We start from the raw sequence: 23,696 nt of genomic DNA on the forward strand, positions 1-23,696 counted from the left end.
ATGAGCTTAGACATGTTTAGAAATTGACTCGGTGCTTGTGAACTATAATAGATGGTCTTAAAATGTGAATAATGGTTCTCATCGGACCTATTATGTCGCTGGCAAATTATAATCTTTATGTACACGTTAGAAGTAGAATGTTTAATAAAGGGCTCTATTCTGTAGAGAGGCCTCTTCAAGGCCTTGCAAAGAATGAAGGCCCCATCACAATGAAACTTTATGAAAGCTCAATTTCAAACGTCCGATTAAGTAGAAGAGACATAGGTATTAGCTTGGAATTAAATAAATATGTAGCTATTGTGTTGTAGCATATTCACCCAAGGTTGTCTGTTGCTCATCTACTTTTTATAGTACCGGATAATTTGGATGAATGAAGCTGGATAATTCATTTAATGAGATGGTTTGGGGAAAGAGGACAAAAGCCAAAAGGACAATGACACACCACTTGGCCACGGTGCGGCTACGGCGGCCTGAATCTGATGACATGATGGGAGTTGCCACGCAGCATTGCTAAAGAGAAGCTGAGAGTTTCACACATGGGATGGCCCTCTGGGTCATCTGGGTCTGTCTCTCTGGCACAACCTCCCTGTCCCCGGAGAAGGCAGTACTGCACGGCCATGCATGTATTACTCTGGAAGGCTAATCAAATCAGCCTTTTGCTGGGGAGGGCATTTTGAATGGTTCGAAAAAATATTATATTACTATTTCCTCGCCGCATTTGGGGGGGGGGGGGTTATATTGGAAGTCATCTGTGCTCGGCTAAATGGACTGGAGATGGAATTGAAATTGCAGACATCGGAAGGTCTGGAATTTTAAATGTGCCGTTTTCAACAATAAAATCTTCTTGTTAACCATTAAATGTTTTTGTGAGTCAGCAAAAAAAGTCTCAAAATGGATGAGGCATTGCAGGGCTGGGTAATTGCCAGCTGCTAGATGGTAGGCACAACACACACAACACCTGTCTAGACAGAAACTGCAGGATAGAACTCTACCCTTGACACTGCACTGTACTGCTCTGCGCGGTATGTTCATCAGCTGGCTAACTTTAGCCAACGGTATGTATGTGCACACAGTTTAAGACATACAGTGCCATAAAAAAGTATTCACACCGCTTGACCTTTTCCACATTTTGTCGTGTTACAGTCTGGATAAAACAAGTGAGTAGAGATGTTTTGTCACTGGCTTATACACAATACCCCATAAGGTCAAAGTGGAGTTATGTTTTTCGAAGTGTTTACAAATGAATTAAAAAGAAATCTCAACCCCTTTGTCGTGGCATAAGTTCAGGAGTAAAAATGTGCTGAACAAGTTATAATAACATCACATAATAAGTTGGATGGACTCAATCTGTGAGCAACAATAGAGTTTAACATGATTTTTGAATGACTACCTCATCTATGTCCCCCACACATATCATTTTCTGTAAGGGCCCTCAGTTGAGCAGTGAATTTGAAACACAGATTCAACCACAGAGACTAGGGAGGTTTTCCAATGCCTCACAAAGAAGGGCACCTATTGGCAGATGGGTATAAAAAAAGCAGACATTGAATATCCCTTTAAGCATGGTGAAGTTAGTTATTAATTGCACTTTGGATGGTGTATTAATCCACCCAGTCACTACAAAAATGCAGGCGTCCTGAGATTAAGTAAACCGCTCAGGGATTTCACCATGTCAATGGTGACTTTAAAACAGTTACAGCGTTTATTGGCTGCGGTAGAAGAAAACAGAGGATGGATCAACAACATTGTAGTTAATCCACCATACTAACGTAATTGACAGAGTGAAAAGAAGGAATCCGGTACTGAATAAAATATTCTAAACCATGCATCCTGTTTGCAACAAGGCACAGTTTAAGCCTTTATACTTAGGCGTAAAAGAATCCACATACTTTCGGAAATGTATCTTCTCCAAAAATGCATGATTTCAATAGATATCCTTACATGATATGTAGGGAACTAGGGGTAAAGTACTAGGGGGAAACTAGTAAAGGACACCAATAAGAAGAAGAGACTTGCTTGGGCCAAGAAACACGAGCAATGGATATTAGACCGGTGGAAATCTGTCCTTTGGTCTGATGAGTCCAAATATGAGATTTTTGTTTCCAATCGTGAACGGATGATCTCTGCATGTGGGGTTCCCACCGTGAAGCATGGAGGAGGAGGTGTGAAGGTGTGGGGGTGCTTTGCTGGTGACACTGCCAGTGATTTATTTAGAATTCAAGGCACACTTAACCAGCATGGCTACCACAGCACACTGCAGTGATACACCATCCCATCTGGTTTGTGCTTAGTGGGACTATCATTTGTTTTTCAACAGGACAATGACCCAAAACACATCTCCAGGCTGTGTAACAGCTATTTGACCAAGAAGGTGAGTGATGGAGTGCTGCATCAGATGACCTGGCCTCCACAATCACCCGACCTCAACTCAATTGAGATGGTTTGGAATAAATTGGACCGCAGAGTGAAAGAAAAGCAGCCAACAAGTGCTGTAGAAAATAGTAAAAATATAGAAAAACCCTGGAATGAGTAGGTGTGTCCAAACTTTGACTTGTACTCTACATCAAGTTGAAATTCAGGGATAAGCCTCTGCACATCAAATGTGCTATTAAGGTCCCACTCTTTTCTATTACCCCTCTATTTTCCCATCAATCAAAGACAAACTGTCTCGGGATGATGTTAATATAGAATCCAGTCTTGGAATGGAGCCCATGTAGTGTATCACACCTGATTGGGACACATGTTCTGAACTCGTGCACGAGTGTGGGAAAACTAAACAATGCATCGTACCTGGCTTTGTGGCACCTGTCAGCAACGTGGGCCTCCTGCAGCAGCGCCAGCCTGCCTCGCCAAGGTCAAAGCTTCCACGTCATGCTGTTGTTTGTTCCGCATGCATATGTTCCCCTACCTACAAGCTGTCATGTCTCTAGAAACACGCCCAGCGGAAATTTCCACTACCGCTAACACTTCCACGCATCCTTTGGATCTAGCTCACTGTACTGTACACACAGTAGCAACTGTATTACTGGGGAATTTTCCCACCTGCAAGCCGTTCTGTGCTCTATAGCTGCCAAGTTTCTCCCTGGGTGGCGGATGATAAATAGAAGTAATTCTCTGAGAATCTACGGCAAATGTGGAGGGCCACTTCTGGCGGATAATGCGGGAGGGAGATCCCTGCCGTTACCTTGCCTGCCGTGGGAGAAATCCCTCTGGCATGGACTCTTCACTTATCCTAGATGAGGTCCCAGTGTATGGGGAAAAGATTAGCCAATCTCAAGTGTCTCCATCACTATCGTATTTCTATCACCTCCATGATCTAGAGTCAAGGGAGCGTAAAGCTGACAAGAGACTCTCTACTACCTTCCAGGGGCTCGGTAGAGAAGCACTCACCAAACATTTTCCAGTAAAGCCACATAGTGTATACCTTGGATACATGCGGTGAGGACTGCGTGGGGAAGTTGGGTGGAGAAGCTATGTGTGGTCATGAATGCATAATTAACGTGTGAAGAATTCTAATTTGCTGGAATTATGTGAGGAAATGAACCTGTGATACACTGAACATTCTTATGACGAAGTTGGTTCACTTTGCATAACATGCCGCAGTGTAAATCTGTTATGTGCGATACGTTAATAAGGAATCATTTTCCTGCAAAGTGTAACCGTTACAAAGTGAATCCTCTATTATGGCACAATATCGCCAAATGTTCAACGGTTGCTAACTTTTGTTTATTGTGAATATGGGAAAGAGACTAATTTGATCATTTAGCTACAGCTATGGAGTGATAATGGCAGCTAACATATCAGCGGGCTGATAATCTTCTGCTCCTCCGTTGAGAAGAGGTTTTAATCCGTTCACCCAGTCATGGAACCCACTGGGCTGAAGTTGTACACATGGTGTAATCTTTAACATTCTGGCATTCCGTCTTGTGGCTGATATTCACGTCATGCTGGCATTGTCTTGTGGCTGATATATTCACGTCATGCTGGCACTCACATCCTTTGTTTGATTTCAAGACATCAAATACAATTGTAATTTTAGAGCACTTTTTACAACACAACGTGTCGCTGAATGCTTTATACAAACTATTTGAGGAAAGAGACCTTGACAGGAGTCAACCCCTGCTATGAGGTCATCTCGATAGGGGAGAGGTTTCTTTCTTTTTCTCGATGATTGTAACTTCCCTATGTGGGTCGCATTCATGTTGTTGCATTGTGATTTGTACATTTCAACCCACTACCATGGGTAAGTATAGAGCATTATTCCATGTCATTTAGGAGCACAAAGCAGAAGGTGCCTCTGATGGAATGCTGTGTGTGTGTTCTTGTTTACACGTTGAAGGCCAGTAGTGGGCATTCCGGCAGTGAGGTATCCAAATCATGGTGCTATCCACACAATATCATAGAAAGGCAGGAAAAATAATGACTCTTATAGTCCGAAGGCTGCCGAAGTTTGGTCAATATCCTACATTTCTCCATCGAAATGAGCCTATTGAGCTTTACTTTGAGTCTAAGCACACACCTATTCAAAGAAAGGTGAGATTCCTGTGTGTGTGTGTGTGTGTGTGTGTGTGTGTGTGTGTGTGTGTGTGTGTGTGTGTGTGTGTGTGTGTGTGTGTGTGTGTGTGTGTTCGTTAGCATTAACGTGTGCACGTGTGTAGTTTAGTGTTTGTCTTCATAAGCTAGAGTGTTGGTTCTGCTGAGTGTGTGGGTGGAGGTGTAATGCAGTCCCTGGCATGGAGCAGTGTGGGGGAATGGGGAGGCAGACACAAATTGACTGGGCCCTGAGTCACCTCAGTCTATTAGCAGTGAAACTGGAGAGCTCAGCAGGCTGCAATGGAGCAGATCCAGGTCCAGCTTAACCAGCCCTGCTTCTAACCCAAACCTTCCAGAGCACACATCTCAAACTGATCCAGAAACAACACTTGGCCACTCTAATCGCCTGTGTGCCTAAACCTCAATCTCATAAGAAAACAGTAAAGTATTACTACCAGATTATGCTATGTACTTATTATACTTTGTCCAGTTGTTCTGCATAAATTATGCTTCATAGAGTTGAAATGAAGTGATCCTTCAAGAAAACGCCTGAGACTTTTTTTCAATTAAGGAGGAGGGGAGTGGAAAGGGAGGTGTAATGTCTGCCAAGGCAGAGTGAGGGAGAAAGGGAGGGAGACAGAGGGCAGCTCCCTCGCTTCCGTCTCAGCTGTGGCTTTCCGAGCTGTGCTTCTCGCTCTGACTGACTCCAGGGCTAGCCAGACATTAGCATTCCCATCTATACCAACCACAGCACAGCAGTAGCCTTTGAAGGTAGTACAGGATGTCAACAAGTAGCAGCCGTCCTCTTCCTGGCTGAGGGGCGCTCGTCCGTGAGTTCACTGCCCAAACTGCCGAGCAAAAGCCTCTGCACCGTGATGGAAATAATACTGACAGGAGACTCTCGCTGCTGCCTCTTAAGAGGTGATGTTTCCAGCTGCCCCGGTGGCAGGCTAGGCTGTACCCCGCAGATTTAGAAGATGTGCACTCAGAAAATGGGACAAACCTCACACCATAACAAAAGCACTTAAACCCTTCTAGCATTCATCACACCCAGCACCTCGCTGTCAACAAAAGACAATAGGTAAGTAAGGTGAGATTTGGCTAGTGCTTGGAGAGGAGACAACTTTGGGAATGTGTCTCAGTGGGCCAGTATGGGAGATTCCTATGGAAGATCCAAAGTCCCATAGCAGTTGTAGGGACACAGTGCTGTACGGACATCATTGCTGGGACGAATGTGCCTTCAAAACCAATGTCCTGAACCTGATTCTGGGGTCATAAAGATCCCCTTGCATTTCTTTAGTGAGCCAGGGTGTTCACCCAGCTGTCATGGCCACGTTCCCAGAGTATTATTCCAATCACCCTCCTCTTCACTTCCATAACTGATGATTGGTGAGTGTTCTGGCAACCACTGGCTGCCAACCTGTACAGAATATGCTCACACTGCTACAGAAGGATGATGCATGAGGTGATCTACAGCCCAATGCAATGTTGTGTAGTTGTTTAAAGATCTGAGGATTTATTTTGACCAATGCATTATTATCGTACCATCGTTATATGTCATAAGTGGTCATAGCCCAGTGGTGATAGATGTGCAACTCTGTTCTTTCATGCCAGGCGGGTGTCGACTACTACCCCGGCTGCCTTTTGCCCTGGAGGCAGAGCCTCGTCTCCGTGAGCACATCAGGTCTCCAGTCCTCACCACCACTATCACAACAACAACAACAACAACAACAACAACAATAAGACCTATGTCACTGCAGCGTAGGTCGACACGGCAAAGCGGAGTGCAGAGTGTTCTTCTGACCAACGTCTTTGAACAGCTCGTCTTTGAAAGGGAGGCTATATGTTCAGCAGAGGACTAGTTCGGGAGAGCATGGAGTTTGGTCTCTAACGGGTGGGAGACACTTAGCCGTTAACATTAGTGATGGGGGAAAAGTCTACGCAGTTACGTATTGGGATATTACTTTTGACAATACATCGTGTTGTTTTGACAATATCGCAAATACTATTTTTTTGAGCTAGTGGGCTGTACCTGCACCAACATTTCCCTTCATATCTGTTTCTCCATCTTCTTTTTCATTTTGTTTTCAGCAGTTTTTATTTCCATGACTGATCAAAACGTGTTTCTTCTTGTCCCTCCGCAGTAGACATATGGTAAGCAATATCTTTGGAACATCGAATTGCAATGAAATCACAGTATCAAATCTCAGTACATATAGAATCGTGAGAATCGCAACGCAAATCGTATCAGCACCTAAGCATCGTGATGTCATATTGTGAGGTCCCTGGCAATTCCCGTCCCTAGTTAACATGTGTAAGCTTTGACAGCCTTTAGTGTCACTAGCGACAGAGCAGCTCGCAGCCACTGTCATGGTGGCTTTGTCTGGCTGTAGTCATTGTGTGCGTGCGTGCGTGCGTGCATACTGGTACGTGTGTGCCTGCTTGCCTCTACGTGTTTGCTTTAGTGTGTGCCATAGCCCTAGCAGTTCGCCCCCTGAATGCACCATGTTGCTTTGACAGTCAGGGTAGAGGAGAGAGAGAGAGAGGCGGGAGATGGAGCGAGATGGACCGAGGTGGAGGAGGGAGCGGGCGTACACAGCTGACTCAGGGAAAGGTCAACGGTGTTAAAGCGTACGACAGAGGGATCATGGGCTAATTACGAGCTCTAACTGTCATTAACTGGTTTGGCACTGAGAGTGGATTACCATGTTGCTGCTTCACCTCAACAACGCTATCCTGTTAACCATCGCCAACAGTTGACAGTCTGATTGGGGAGTGGAGGGTGTCCAGTGATGGGAGTGAAATGTGGGGGGTAGAGGGAGGAGAGGATAGAGGAGGTGGGGTGTATTTGCCTGCTTGGGTAATGAGTGACAGAGGCACTCCGCCAGCCATCTTGCCATTGTCTTAAAGGGAGACAGCGTTGGCATTTCTGTCAACTAGTTGGCACTCTCTCGTGTGTACTGTCAGACTTGTTGCCTGGCTACAATCCGCCACCACCTAGCACCTCCCATTGTATGTGTAATGGCTGTGGGTGAGATATGCTGCATAATGTCTGGTACTGTACTGTGTCTGCACTGCCTGGTTAGGTGTTGCAGGGCAGGAACTCGCTGCTGTGTTAATTTATGTTGATGTGGAGGTGAATTCCCCCGTCACTGCACTGGAAGTCAAACACGATAGGCCCAATGGGGCACTGTGTTTCCTGAACATTGTTGTAATGCCAGCCTGGTTTTGTGTGTGTGTGTGTGTGTGTGTGTGTGTGTGTGTGTGTGTGTAGAGAGGTGTGTGTGTGTGTAGAGAGGTGTGTGTGTGTGTAGAGAGGTGTGTGTGTGTGTGTGTAGAGAGATGTGTGTGTGTGTAGAGAGATGTGTGTGTGTAGAGAGATGTGTGTGTGTGTAGAGAGATGTGTGTGTGTAGAGAGATGTGTGTGAGTAGAGAGATGTGTGTGAGTAGAGAGATGTGTGCGCAAAGAGATGTGTGTGCGTAGAGAGATGTGTGTGAGTTGAGAGATGTGTGTGAGTTGAGAGATGTGTGTGAGTAGAGAGATGTGTGAGTAGAGAGATGTGTGAGTAGAGAGATGTGTGGTGGGCATAGGGTTGGAAAGGGGGGTGTATTACTGGACACTTTTGAAATTTGGTAACTTTCAAGTTGTATTTTGAATTGTATAAGATGACATCTAATGGCCTTTTTGGGTACTTCAGATTAGCACATGCATCTGTAATTATTGTGTGTCTGTGTGTCCTTACCACACTTACAAATAAGGAAATAGGTTGACAAAGCTGTAAAACATTATCATAATTATAAACCATCAACTTGTTGAATACCATTGGTGTTTAATATGAGTGTTTCAGCATGAAATGAGTTGCGCCCCCTTTGCCCTCAGAACAATTCGTCGAGGCATGGACTCTACAAGGTGTCGAAATGCTTTTCACAGTTGTGTCAAGTTGGTTGGATGTCCTTTGGGTGGTGGACCATTCTTGATACACACGGGAAACTGTTGAGCTTGAAAAACCCAGCAGCGTTCCAGTTCTTGACACACACAAACCGGTGCAACTGGCACCTACTACCATACTCCGTTCAATGGCACTTAAATATTTTCACCATCTGAATGGCACACACACACACAATCCATGTCTCAATTGTCTCAAGACTTAAAAAATCCTTCTTTAACATATCTCCTCCCCTTCATCTACACTGATTAAAGTGGAATTAACAGGTGACATCAATACCCTTTCACCTAGATTCACCTGGCCAGTCTGTCATGTTACTAATGTTTTGTACACTTAGTGTATATTTATTATTTTACACACTTGAATTGTTTTGGCATCAAACTGATGGCAGTTGTGAAAAAAAGTCAATAGTTGGAAGACTATTAATGTAAAATAATGTAATTGTTGATTAGATGCCTTTTCCAGTAATTAGGATATTTTCTCTTGAACCATACAATATGAACACAGGTATAAAAATATATATATACTGTATATATGAATAGATTTGTGTTTAAGTTATTCAAGTATAAATAACCAAAGTTACCATATATGCTAATTATCAAAACTGCAGAAGATTCCGCTAAATTGGGCATGATTGTTTATCTGTATATTAAATACATGTTTGTATGAAAGAGTTCAAAGTTCAAGGTTGACTCATACCATGCATGATGTACATGTATGCCTTAGTGTTTATGCTAAAGTGGTATAGACATATTGTACTGTATGCATGTGTGTGGGTGGACGGTTGTTTTAAATGAAAATGTTGTGACTTTAGTAAATGTGTATGATTATATGAGGATTTGGTTAAAGATACAGGCTTATCCACTATCCAGTGTATTGGCGTGCATTGGAGTGTTTTCCACGTACACAATACACCCACTATAACCTCCAGCATAACAACTGTTTACTTACTAGGTTTCTTGAGAAGTCTCTGATGAGCTAACAGACGACATAGAATTCAGTAATGTAACATCTGTCCCACTGAACGAGCCCCCTTGGGAGAGTTCAACCACTGTGCTACAATGTTCGCACAGAAAATGTCTCAAAATGAACTGGAACAAAAATTACTCCGCCACACACAATCCCATGAAAGGAATGCTTATGCGAATCAAAATGGGCTATTACATTTATGGCCAACAGCAATGAGGAAGAAACAAAACAACAAAAATAAAACGTTTCCCATTAATCGAAAAGATAGGTATGCTCTCCATTTATTAATTTCTCGCTTTCAATTTGCACTTAGCAATTACAGGTTAGTCCCGCACAATGGAAAGTGATGATTATAAAATTCCATTCGGTCCAGGTGGACTTCCATTCAGGCCACAGAGCGTGTGGAAATGGCAATGCTAGAAGTGGCTCAAACCTTTAGTAATGGTTAACAAATACATGGCAACACTGTCGCAGCTGCAATGCATCACCGATAAATACCATGTCAACATCAACAATAGGCTGTTGTTTTTTTATCTCCGCAATGCAAATCTCCATGGACAAAAAAAACCCACACAGAAATGATAGGAGCTTTGGAGAATGTCTGTTACAGTCAAAATCCATTGGCCTGCCACCACAGCAAAAACATTACCCTCCCCATCTCCTCTTTAAAGGCAACCGGCTGCAATTAGTCACCGTGTAACTCCACACCAATAAAACAGCCTTACTCCCCAGCTTTCCCAAGTAAGTCAGGTCATTAAGTCATAGATGGGGGACCTTTATGACCCTCCCCAGCCAAACTCTACTGTAGAATTGACCAATCCGCTTGATCCTCTTGATCACTCTCCCTGTCGTTAGGAGATAGCATGTAAATGACACTCCTGCTGATGATGTCCCGATAACACAGCTGATTTGTGTCACAGGCTCTGTCTTGTAATGGAAGGGGGGGTGTTATGCGTGTGCCATGATGGTGGTGTATGGACGTGACCCCCGCCCGCCGTTGCGTGCCAGCCAGGCCGGCAAGCAGAGGCATTCAGTGAGAGAGTTAAGCCAGGCTCAGTGACTCGTCTGCTCCGGTAGCTCCGGTAAGCCCCAGTGACAACACGGGGAGAGAGAACACCGCAGGCTGCAGGCCCTTGTTGATCAAATACAGTTGCCCTACTTACTCATATTTACAATGCTGATCACAGGGGCGATTGTACCCACGCACTGAGCCCAGGGAAGGCGCTGTGTCTCTTTTCTATCCGGCACTGGGAGAGGGATGCTTTTAGAGGGCTGGAAGGTGGAAGGGGATTGGGGTCATGAGCGATCCCTGCCTCTCTCTCTGGAGGAGGGAGGATGCAGGGTTGTGGATGGCTAATACACCCTCAGAAATGTTATATTGCGCTGAGAAGTGGAGTGGATTGTGGAGGAATCCGCTTTCACCACACTCGTTTTATCTCACTCTCTTTCAGCTGTCTACCTCCTCTCCTTCTCTCCCTCCCTGTCTCTTTATCCCACTCTCTCTTTCTTTCTCACTCACTCAAGGTCTCTCGATCCTACTGTTCCTTACTCCGTCTCTCTGTTTTTCATTTGTGCGCACACACCATCCCTTCCTCTCCCGTGAGATTGTGTTGATGAAAAAGGAAGCTGGTTCTAAGAGTAGGATATCCACTAACCGGCAGTTTCTGTGTGCTGCCTGTTTTTATCACCTCCTGATCATTATGCCAGCAGGAGCTTGTCGGTAGTGTGTCACTCCATCTCGATCTTCCACCCACTACCTCATGTTCTGACACTCTCTCCTTTCCTATCTTCATTGAAATGGAAATCCCACTGTTAACAATAACAACAATGGCTGCGGGAGATGAGTCGCTGTATTCTGTATTCATAACCTATCATCCCCTTTTAACCACCTGTGCATGTGTATCTGTATCAGTTGGCATGTATTGCCAGTCCTCCTTCCATAGTGAATGAAGGAGAAACACAGCTTGATCCTTACATAATGCAGTGATTGTAAGACATCCATATGACAGAGTGTATGCTGTGTATTTACTCCTGAACGCATTAGTCTCTTATTAAATGAATAACATTGCAAGGGGTTACCCACTCTGCTCCCCCTGTCAAGCACTCATCAAATGATGCTTCACTGAGATTTTGATGGCGCTGGTCAATGCTGTTTGTTCCAGTGCTGGAGAATGGATTGAAAGTTGTTGAACTGTGCACAATATGAGATTCCTGTCTATATTTGCTTTTCTCTGCCCAGACATAGTGAGCTGCTACAGTTTTACAATGCTCAAATACAAATAATGCCATCTTATGTAATTCATAAATAGCGACATACTGTAATTAAAGCATTGAAATTCCTTGAAACAATGAAAACACCCACCCGTTGCACTCGCTCCAGCAGGTATATTTCACTGGCCATCCCCAAAGCCAACTCCTCCTTTGGCCGATTTTCCTTCCAGTTCTCTGCTGCCAATGACTGGAACGAGTTTCAATAATCATTGAAGTTGGAGACTTATATCTCCCTCACTAACTTTAAGCGTCAGCTGCCAGAGCAGCTTACCGATCACTGCACCTGTACACAGCCCATCTGTAAATAGCACACCCAACTACCTCATCCCCATATTGTTATTTATTTTTGCTCTTTTGCACCCCAGTATCTCTACTTGCACATCATCGTCTGCACATCTGTCACTCCTGTGTTAATGCTAAATTGTAATTATTTTGCCACTATGGCCTATTTATTGCCTTACCTCCCTAATCTTACTACATTTGCACACACTGTGTATAGATTTTTCTATTGTGTTAGTGATTGTATTTTTGTTTATCCCATGTGTTGTGTTGTTGTTTTTGTCACACTGCTTTGTTTTATCTTGGCCAGGTCACAGTTAATGAGAACTTGTTCTCAACTGGCCTACCTGGTTAAATTAAAATAAATAAATATAATTACTCATGTTAAGCTATTTTACCCAAAACACTACTTGTAATTATTATAAGAGCCAACCAGAATGTCAAGAGCCTAAATAATTACGGATTTCATATCCTATTAACAAACTACACGTGCTGTGCTGCTGTGTGCATTTTTAAGGACACTTATTGTAGATGCCTGCTTCAACATAATTAACGTATTAGTACACAACAAATTGGCCAGTGTTACCTACTGTTGATTTGTCAATGTATAATTTCTAGTGTTGATTCGGGTGTTCAATTAACTCTGTAATTGTTCAAATAACACGCATTGATGTAAAAGAATCCCATTGTTAAACCAAAACCACACCCATCTATCATGTTTCCCAGCATGCTCTAGTGCAGGTTGATTTTTAGAATAGTTTGTTTTTATATCTATGTTTTTGCATGCACATTGATTGCTTAATTATCTTATGCTACTCAAATATAAATAACATACTTTTTTTCGAAACTAATACAATCTGTTATTTAGACTTAATTGTACCCGTTACTGAAATGGTTGTTCCAGTTTAGATGGTTTAGGTATTCTCATACCTCATTCTTCCCAACCCAGCAGTCACTCTGAAATCAGGTTGAGGCTAGGAACATGCAGAGAAGGGACTGCCAGATGTGTCATAATGGCCTGGTAGTAAAGCCACACTGGGAGACAAATTTGAAATGGAATACATGGAGCAGGGTGGAAAAAAATCAAATTAAAACATTATTTAAATGTATTTTCAGAAGGTCTGTGGTCACCATTCATGCAATAAAATAAATACATCAAATTGTATCTGGATTCAGCCTATGTTTACTGAAGCCATTAGAAGACTGTTGCTGACTGAGAAGAAGTATGTACAATTGTTTAGAATAAAATATTGTAAAGTCAGTCTTGGTGATTAAATAGCCTTGTTCAGGGTTTCCCAAACTCACTCCTGGGCTCCCCCTGGGTGCACTACACAGCTGATTTAAATAACCAACTCATCATCAAGCTTTGATTATTTGAAACAGTTGTGTAGTTCTAGGGCAAAAAAACAAAACGTGCACCCAGGGGGGCCCAGGACAAGTCTGAGAAACCCTGGCCTAGTTAATCATTACATGACTTTTAACACACTATCTGTTTTTTGCTCAGTCTGGCAGTAACCCAGAACTATCAGACAGAGGATCTCTCTTTCGGCTGCTGCTGACAACAGCTGCATGTAAGTTGTTATTCTACATCATAATAATTATGGCTGCATAGCATTAAAGAAGATTAGCTCATACTTATTTCTGAAAATTAACTTGTGTCTTTGCTATTTGTTTCTTCTTTGCTAAAACCAGTCAAGCTGGTAGCCCGGCGGCTAAGGAGTTGCGCCTGTGGCAGGAGTTGGCCGAAAGGTGACCGGGTTTGAATCCGGGGCCGGGTGCTGTAAAAAAAAAATGAGAGGAATTTATCTGACAACTGGAGGCTGCTGGGTTCACATCCTCAAAACATTCCTCTACTGTTGGGCCCTTGAGCAAGGCCCTTAACCCCACAACATGCTTTCTGTCCAGGGGCGGTTTCAACTGTGTGTTTGAAGGGGAGGGGGGGGGGGGGTGTTGAGAATGGAGCAGAAGACACATTTTTGTTGTTCACTGTAACTAATAGACAACGTATATTGTTTTGTAATGCAAAGAAGTCAGCCAAAGTTGACATGGGCCATTATTCAAACAAAGAGATACCTCCCTGTCCACCAGTGCATATTTCCAAACTATGTTTGCATATTATGACAATAAATTCTAAAAACTATGATGGTTTTCTTTTGTCCCTTATTTAACTGTTTATTAACTTATATTCTTAACTCAAAACATTACTACTGAATAGTATTTTGATATTACAATGCCTTATAAACTGAGGAAAGCCTCCACAAGCAACATGAAAATAATCCCGCACAAGCCTAAGCGGGGAAACAGGGGTAAATATACTCACAGGAATTAAAGCAAATGAAATCCAGGTGTGAATGAACCAAAGACAAAAGAAACGGAAAAAGAAAAATGGATCGGTGATGGCTAGTCGGACGCCGAGCACCGCCCGAACAAGGAGAGGAACCACCTTCGATGGAAGTCGTGACAAAACTTGTCTAATAAAACCCCAAAATATACATGGTGAGCTAGCGTTGTGCCTGTTCCTGTCCAATTATATTTAACAGTAGTAGCCATAATTCATAAATAGCACCATGCAGGGTTCTATATGGAACCATTTTAGGTGAAGAAGAACCTCTAGGGTTCTGATCAAATGACTATAAAAGGGTTCTATATAGAACTTCCAGGGGTTCCATATATAAAGCAAGCAATAGAACCCTTTTTGGTTCTATAAGGAACCATTTTTTAGAAGAGTGTAAGCTATCACTGGAGTAGCCTATAGGCCTACTAGTTCATTTTTTTTTCACGGCATCTAAACTGATTGGATCCCCATCACCTACTATACAGCGCAAAGCCTGATAGTATGATAGTACATGATCTCCAGCCCAGACCACTCGCTCCACCACTGCTTTGATCTCCCATCATGTCGGAGAAATCAGACAATAAAACGGCATGCACTGCACGCTTCAGGAGGAGTTTCATGCCAGGGGCTGTCACTATTATGAACAACTCCACATGTGAGCAGGCGTGGGGTGGGATGCTAGGGTATTTGTCTGACCGTTCATATTGTTTGTTTACTGTTGTGTTTTCTATATGTTTTGCTGAGGCCTACAGTGTGTGGCGTTGTGAGAAGTGCTAAGAATTCCTCTTGTAGGACAAACGTGAGTCGGAATCGTCTTTTACGTCATACGACCGTCATTTCACATGCATTGATATAGTTTCATTCAATCAATGAATCTAAGTTTAATGCTGGTATTATTTCCTCCTTCATTGCATGAGGAGTGACAGCTCATAAACTGAAGAGAACTGACAGGGTAAGATTGATTGGCTTCTTTCTCTCGTTGATACGTTTCACACCTCCCCAACCCAGACCCAAAACCATGCCGGACTTCATTAACATAATGTGGGATGTGATGGGCACATGGTCTTCTCTATTCACTACAGAACATTGTAAAGGAATAACTTTAGGAAACAAGAATCTCAACCTACAGCAGTCAAATGATTTGGCATGAATAGAAGGAAGCACCAACAGCTTGATAAAAAGTGTAAAACACACGTGAAAGCTTAATTACAATATTAGTGGGAACATGTCCATGATAAAAACAAGATAATGGTATATACTTTGATAAATTAGAAAAATATTATTTGAGATTCAGCCACCGCTCGCTTGTGGATCGCTATTTCTAAAATGTATATGGAAAGCGCCCAGTGCTAAAAGTTGAGTAGACAAATGAACAAACAAGAGGGCTTTGCTGGAGCACTAAGAAATAAGACTTAGACTTACCTGTTTGACAGACGCAATTATGTTATCCATCTATTTGTCGGTAGAGTTACTTCCTCCAATCCTGTCACCATGTACTCCTTAAACAGGCCTACCTTCCGGCCTCATGTCTGGGGTTGAAAATCTCCTTCTGAAGAAAGTAGGATTAGATTCATAATGACATTTGAGATTCAATTCTTTGCAAACAGTAACAGTTTTGTTGCAAACAAGACACACTGGTTTGGAATTGGAGAAATACGATAAAATGACTATATTTTAAGAGAGTATAGGTAGGCCTATAATAGAGACATTACCACTGTAATTAGATCAACATTATTATGTTAGTGTCATTAAATTGGTGAGCCCACTAACCACGTGTTAAATGTTTAGTCTAGGACTATGAATTGGGCAGCTAGTAGGCTATTTGCAAATAAGCTATTTATGTTCTGGCCCTCCATCTAGCTACTTTCTCAGGAACAAATCGGCTGGAGGCCAAACCTATTGTAGTTGCCAACCCCTGTTGTATATTTAAGCAATAAGGCATGAGGGGTGTGGTATATGGCCAATATACCATGGCTAAGGGCAGACGCATTGCAAAGTGTCTGGTTACAGCCCTTAGCCGTGGAATTTTGGCCATATACCCCCCCCCCCCAATGGTGCCTTATTGCTTGTATAAACTGGTTACCAACGTTATTAGAGCAGTAAAAATAAAGGTTTTGATATACCACAGTCTGATATACCACGGCCGTCAGCCAATCAGCATTAAGGGCTCGAACCACCATAATGTAAATTCAATCACCCCCTTCGTCATTATTTGGATCATTAAAACATTTGTGGATATAGTGCTAAACTTGAAGAACTTGTGGATGTCTCGGTGAACAACCTGGTCTCAAAGCATTTCATATTATTCTGAGACACTCCATATAGTATGATATGTTATGTTTGGTATAGTTACTTAAGACAGACAGTTACATAAGGCAAAAACCAGCGGAGGGTGGTTGGTCTGGTTGGATGAGTATGCGTATAATGCAAATGTCGAGCAACCCAAATGTTGCGAGTTCTAATCTTGTCACGGACAACTTTAGCCTTGTAACTAAATAGCAACTTTTCAACAACTTACACGTTTTTAGCTACATTGCAACGACTTAGCATGTTAGCTAACCCTTCCCCTAACACTAACCTTAACCCTTTTAGCTAACCCATCCCCTAAACCTAACACTTTAACATAACTCCTAAACTTAACCCTAACCCCTAGCCTAGCTCACGTTAGCCACCTATCCACCTAGCTAGAATACGTATTGTAGGATTTGCAAATTCGTAACATATTGTACCTTTTTCAAATTTGTAACATATCATACGAATTGTAATTAATAAAATATCAAACTAAATGGCTGATGGACATGCACAAATTAATACATACAGTGGAAGTCGGAAGTTTACATACACCATTAAACTCAGTTTTTCACAATTCCTGACATTTCATCTCAGTAAAAATTCCCTGTCTTACGTCATTTAGGATCACCACTTTATTTTAAGAATGTGAAATGTCAGAATAATAGTAGAGAGAATTATTTATTTCAGCACATTCCCAGTGGGTCAGAAGTTTACATACACTCAATTAGTATCTGGTAGCATTGCCTTTAAATTGTTTAATTTGGATGAAACGTTTTGGGTGGCCTTCCACAAACTTCCCACAATAATTTGGGTGAATTTTGGCCCGTTCCTCCTGACAGAGCTGGTGTAACTGAGTCAGGTTTGTAGGCCTCCTTGCTCGCACACGCATTTTCAGTTCTGCCCACAAATTTTCTATAAGATTGAGGTCAGGGCTTTGTAATGGCCACCCCAATACCTTGACTTTGTTGTCCTTAAGCCATTTTGCCACAACTTTGGAAGTATGCTTGGGGTCATTGTCCATTTGAAAGACCCATTTGCGGCCAAGCTTTATCTTCCTGACTGATTTCTTGAGATGTTGCTTCAATATTTCCACATCATTTTCTTTCCTCGTGGTGCCATCTGTTTTGTGACGTGCACCAGTCCCACCTGCAGCAAAGCACCCCCACAACATGATGCTGCCACCCCCATGCTTCATGGTTGGGATGGTGTTCTTCGGCTTGGAAGCCTCCCCCTTTTTCCTCCAAACATAACGATGGTCATTATGGCCAAACAGTTCTATTTTTGTTTCATCAGACCAGAGGACATTTCTACAAACACTACATTCTTTGTCCCCATGTGCAGTTGCAAACCGTAGTCTGGCTTTTTTTATGGCAGTTTTGGAGCAATGGCTTCTTCCTTTCTGAGCGGCCTTTCAGGTTATGTTGATATAGGACTTTTTTTTACTGTGAATACATTTGTACCTGTTTCCTCCAGCATCTTCACAAGGTCCTTTGCTGTTGTTCTGGGATTGATTTGCACTTTTCGCACCAAAGTACGTTAATCTCTAGGAGACAGAACGCATCTCCTTCCTGAGCTGTATAACAGCTGAGCAGTCCCATGGTGTTTTTAATTGCGTACTATTGTTTGTACAGATGAACATGGTACCTTCAGGCATTTGGAAATTGCTTGTGGAGGTCTACAATTTTTTTCTGAGGTCTTGGCTGATTTCTTTTGATTTTCCCATGATGTCAAGCAAAGAGGCACTGAGTTTGACGGTAGGCCTTGAAATACATCCACAGGTACACCTCCAATTGACTCAAATTATGTAAATTAGCCTTTCAGAAGCTACTAAAGCCATATAAACTTCTGACCCACTGGAATTGTGATACCATGAATTATAAGTGAAATAATCATGCACAAAGTAGATGTCCTAACCGACTAGCCAAAACTATAGTTTGTTAACAAGAAATTTGTGGAGTGGTTGAAAAACGATGTTTAATGACTCCAACCTAAGTTTATGTAAACTTCAGACTTCAACTGTACCATGTGAAACTTAACATATCATGCTAAATGGAGTGTTGGATTGATGTACAGAATAATACGAAATGAGACCAGGTGAAATTATGTTGTTTCTCACCAGTGTGCTCTGAAGATGAAGATACAATGTAGCCTAACAACATCACTTGCAAATGGCACAGATGTGAGATTTGTTTCACTGCACTGGTCCTCTTAAATATCAAAATATTTAAGGGTATATTGGATGGTCTGCTCTTCCCATAAGAGTCACAACAAGTAGCATAGGGTTGCTATAAGATTGAAATGGAAAAATAATGTACCCATGAAAAATCGGTGGAATACAGTAGCTTCCCAATACGTTAATGTATGTATTACATGAATGGTGACCACAGCCCTTACGAAAACGCATTGATATCTTGTTATAATGCGATTTATTTTAACCCTGCTCTAAGTATTCAAAGTATTCGATTTCAAATATGGCGCCCAGTGCAGTTAGTTCCTGGGGGTATTGTGACACATCTGACAGTTCCTTCTCAGTATGTTGCTAGGGTTGCGGGTGGATAAAAACACTGTCTGGATTCCAATAAGAATTACACATCACTTTGCAAGCAAGCATAATGTGATATGCAGGCCTGATGTGGCCTGTAAACCATGAGTTTCAGGCCACTGTATTAGGGTAAAACTAGGCCCTGATGTATTACGCTACCCCATTTTATTTTAATGATAACCTACTGTATTTCCTTAGGATCCCACTTGGGGAAGGCCACATGATTGAAAATGGATGAATGCAACAACCATGTCTCAGTCACTAACAAATACAGTCAAGGGTGGTAACTCTACAATTCACTCGAAAGGCACTCTGGGAAATATTCAAATAAGGCTTTATACTAATCAATGTGTTAATTTAAGTGTGGAGCCATATAGACACCGGACCAGTGTTCAATTTAACACGCTCAGTGTTGATTTAACACTGGAGAATGTGCTGTGTAGGTACTGAATGTAAATTGCACTTGGCAACTCATTAATATTAATGCCATGACTCAAGCATCCTTTACTGTTTGGTCGAGCACATTGGCCTCAGTGGAGGCTGCTGAGGGGAGGACGGCTCCTAATAATGGCTGGGATGGAGTCAATGGAATGGTATCAACAACATGGAAAAACGTAGTTTCCATGTTGTTGATACCACTCCATGACCTCCATTCCAGCCATTGTTTGGAGCCGTCCTCCCCTCATCAGCCTCCACTGATAGGCCTTTGGCTAATGTGCCTGCATGAAATAGTCCACCATTGGCATGCGTTGACATGGGTACCTTTTCCCGTTGTGCTTTTCTTAGTTAGTTGAAGAGAGGTATTGGCTCTCTCTCCGGGGGTGCTGTGACTTCTCATCCTCCCTATAACGGAGAGCAGGGAGCTCAGCCCTGCCTGGGCGTGTCACTGAGACACCGCACTGTCTTTTTTTCTGCCTCTGATATATGGCTCGACTTAGCAGAGCAGAGAGCAGCTCTGATAGGCCATGTGTGTGGCTCGGTATCTCCCCCACCTGGCAGAGTGCCATAACTGCACTTCCAGGTTTTCTCCACCTTCTCCCTCCTCCTCTTCCCCACTTGACAGTCCCTCTCTTTCATATCCCTGCAGTTAGCGTATTGATATTCAGAGTGGGTTCTCTGGAAGTGGGAAATAATTATGTTCATGCATTTCTATGTAAACGCTATGAGAATGGATGGGTGGGCACAAACAATAAACAAAGGATCTGGAATCAGATATCCATTGGCTATTCTGGAGCAGTTCTGAATATATTCATAATGGATTCCCTTGTGAAACTATTTTAGTGTGTGTTATAGACAGATGGGGTGTCAGATATCACTTCTTTGAGGTGGTGGGGTGCGGTGGAATGAAGTGCAGTGTCAAGGGAGCAGCACTCTCTCTGCAGCCTCCACAGATTTGCCTGTTATCTTGGGGCAACCTGCTCCAAATTCGCATCATGACATGCTGACTAAACTGTAGTAAAGCGTGCATGTTTTGATATCCAAGCACACCTTTAGGGAACAGGTCGGGGAATGGAGTAGATATCTTTCCTTGAAAAAAATCTGCCTTATGTAAATGTATTTTCTGTTTTTCTTTTCCCGATAAAGATGTAAGCATTTCATTTTACAAATATTTAACATTTGCAGCTCGAGGTTCTATCTATCCAACGCAATGATGCCAGTGTTGTTGCTTTGTTTGTTGTTCTTGTTTTCATTGTTGTTGTTGTTGTTGTACGCTAACAGCCTTTCCCCTCCCCTCGTCTTCCAGGAGCCTAGCCATGGAGAGCCTGCTCCTGTTCCTGGCCCTCCTCGCTACACCCGTCGCCTCCATGCTGTGCCCCAAGCGCTGCACCTGCCAGAACCTCATGCCCTCCTACACTGTCCTCTGCACCAAGACAGGCCTGCTCTTCGTGCCGCCGAACATTGACCGGCAGACGGCCGAGCTGCGCCTCATGGACAACTTCATCACCACCCTTCGTCACCGTGACTTCGCCAACATGAGCAGCCTCATCCACCTGACGCTGTCGCGCAACACCATTAGCCAGATCAAGCCGTACGCCTTCGCCGACCTTCAGGACCTGCACGCCCTGCACCTGGACGCCAACCGACTCACTATACTGGACGACACCCACTTCCAGGGCCTGGTCAACCTCAGGCACATGATCCTTGCCAACAACCAGCTGCACAGCATCTCAGAGGGGTCCTTCCAGGACTTCCTGGAGACCCTGGAAGACCTGGACCTGTCCTACAACAACCTGGTGAACATCCCCTGGGAGACCATCGGCCTGCTGGCTAGTGTCAACACCCTCAGTCTGGACCACAACCTCATAGAGATGGTCCCCGAAGGCATCTTCTCCAACCTGCACAAGCTGGCGCGTCTAGACATGACCTCCAACAAGCTGAAGAAGATCCCTCCAGATCCCCTGTTCCTGAGGATCCCAGTTTACGCTAAGCTGAAGGGTTCTCCACTCACGTCGCTGGTGCTGAGCTTTGGTGGGAACCCGCTGCACTGCAACTGTGAGCTAATGTGGCTGAGGCGGCTGACCAGGGAAGACGATCTGGAGACCTGCGCCTCTCCCCGAGAGCTCGCCGGCAAGTATTTCTGGACTATCCGCGAGGAGGAGTTTGTGTGCGAGCCGCCCATGATCACGCGGCACACCTCCAAGATGTTCGTGATGGAGGGTCAGGAGGTGAGCCTACGCTGTAAGTCAGTGGGTGACCCAGAACCTTCCACGCATTGGGTCAGCCCCGAGGGGAAGCTAATCGGGAACACGTCCCGCACCATCTGCTACGAGAACGGCTCTTTGGACATCCTCACCACCACTGTGAAGGACTCTGGGAAGTTCACCTGCATTGCCTCCAATGCCGCTGGCGAGGCCACAGCGCCCGTGGAGCTGGTGGTTAACCCCTCGCCACACTTTGACCCCAAGCTGGAGCCCGAGCCTGGCCCTTCGGACATCCCCACCTCCATCAAGTCCAATGCCAGCGGGGGCCACGCCCGCACCGACCATCAGAGGGTCAGCGTGTCGGAGCTGAGCTCGACTTCGGCCACCATCCGATGGCCCTCCCAGGACCACATCCCGGGGGTCCGCATGTACCAGATCCAGTACAACAGCTCCTCCGACGACATCCTCATATACAGGTGAGATGGTCACCGCATGCTTTTGCATGAGATCGGATAAGATGACATGCATCTCTATGGGGGTGGTTGATGTTACAATGGGGAGTGGTTGATGTACAACTATCCCTATGAAGCTGACTGGTATTTCTGTGTGGAAGTTGATCTTCACGTTTGCCCTTGCATACTACGAGTCTCTTGTTGTTCTTCGACAGTTCATGAGCCTCCAAATTCACATCAGCCTGGTTCAGAGAGGCGCTCGATCAGATTGATAATGAATTTAGTGGCCGACGACATCATCAGGGGACTGTAACTCATCGCTAAAGAAGTCACAGAGCGAACTGCAGAAGCACAAGAGCATGATGCCCACAGGGAAAAACTCATGAAAGTCCTGACATAATGGGTTGGAATGACTCAGTATGCGTACATCTATTGGTACACCAACCTATATAGCCTTACTGTGCAGTAGCCATTAGCTGTAATGGGTTTTGCAGTGACATAGAGTGAGGAAGACAACTGTAGGAAGAGAACTTGTTCCCAACAATCATCTCCATAGGACTGAGAGGATGATCCCGTTACATATTGACCTAACTGATATGTTATATTAGGTGGGTTGACTCCCAAGTATCAAAGGCCAAGCATTCATTGATACGATGGACTGAATGTTGCAATGCCTCACTCGTACTAAGTGTCGTGGAAGGGTTTTGAAAAGTGTTGAGTTTGGCATTTGGAATGCAGTATTGTTCCTATCAGAAATATTAACATACTGTGCAAGCTTTCAAGTGATTGTGATTATTTGTAAGCTTTGGACAATAGCGGTATTATCTTCAGTGAGAGAAAATATTACGTATTTTCAATAGCACCCAAAGGAATCCCAGTGCAGAGTTACACTGATGTAAACACATTACCCCAGTGAAGTGCAATCCGTTCCAGAAGGCAATGTTTGATAACTGATTTTAAATTAAGCACAGTTGAGTTGAACTCTTCACCCCGACTTTAGTGATTGAAAAGAATCTGTCCTTATGGGAACAGTGGTTTCTGAGCCTCCTCCATTTCAGAGATTTCAGAGAATGACTATTGAAGAGCATAAAACACCTGAAACATTCCCATTTACACAGAGAAGATAGGCGCTGTAACTACAGTCCTCCGTTTGTCTCTGCTAAGAATCAAGTGGAACATTAACAGAAAAAAAAGTGGAATTCTCTCCTCAAAATGAAAACAACAGAAATCGCCGGCCATTAAATTCCCCCAGACTCGGCTGCGAACCCCTTTCTTCTCCTAGGGCAATATTCTCCTCTTGAGCTTTTCAAAGATTTCTTTAAACTCGCTATTCAGCGGCTTATTATTTTTTATAGGCGGTACAGAGGAAAACATCACCATGAATCTTGGAGGCTTGACTGCACCGCCAGCCCATGTTCTTACAGAGACATAGAA

General features: G+C 43.6%; 1 protein-coding gene across 1 annotated transcript in view; it reads left to right on the forward strand.

The window, feature by feature from the left end:
- The window catches only part of LOC110503581 (leucine-rich repeat and fibronectin type III domain-containing protein 1-like protein), a 158,638-nt gene that overhangs the window by 117,845 nt on the left and 17,097 nt on the right, over positions 1-23,696 (forward strand). The window contains exon 3 of the mRNA XM_021581986.2: positions 20,913-22,286. Within this exon, the coding sequence (XP_021437661.1) occupies positions 20,913-22,286 (1,374 nt within the window). The remainder of the gene's footprint in view (positions 1-20,912; positions 22,287-23,696) is intronic.

The sequence above is a fragment of the Oncorhynchus mykiss genome, chromosome 24 (genome assembly GCF_013265735.2).
Source record: "Oncorhynchus mykiss isolate Arlee chromosome 24, USDA_OmykA_1.1, whole genome shotgun sequence".
Classification (NCBI taxonomy): domain Eukaryota; kingdom Metazoa; phylum Chordata; class Actinopteri; order Salmoniformes; family Salmonidae; genus Oncorhynchus; species Oncorhynchus mykiss.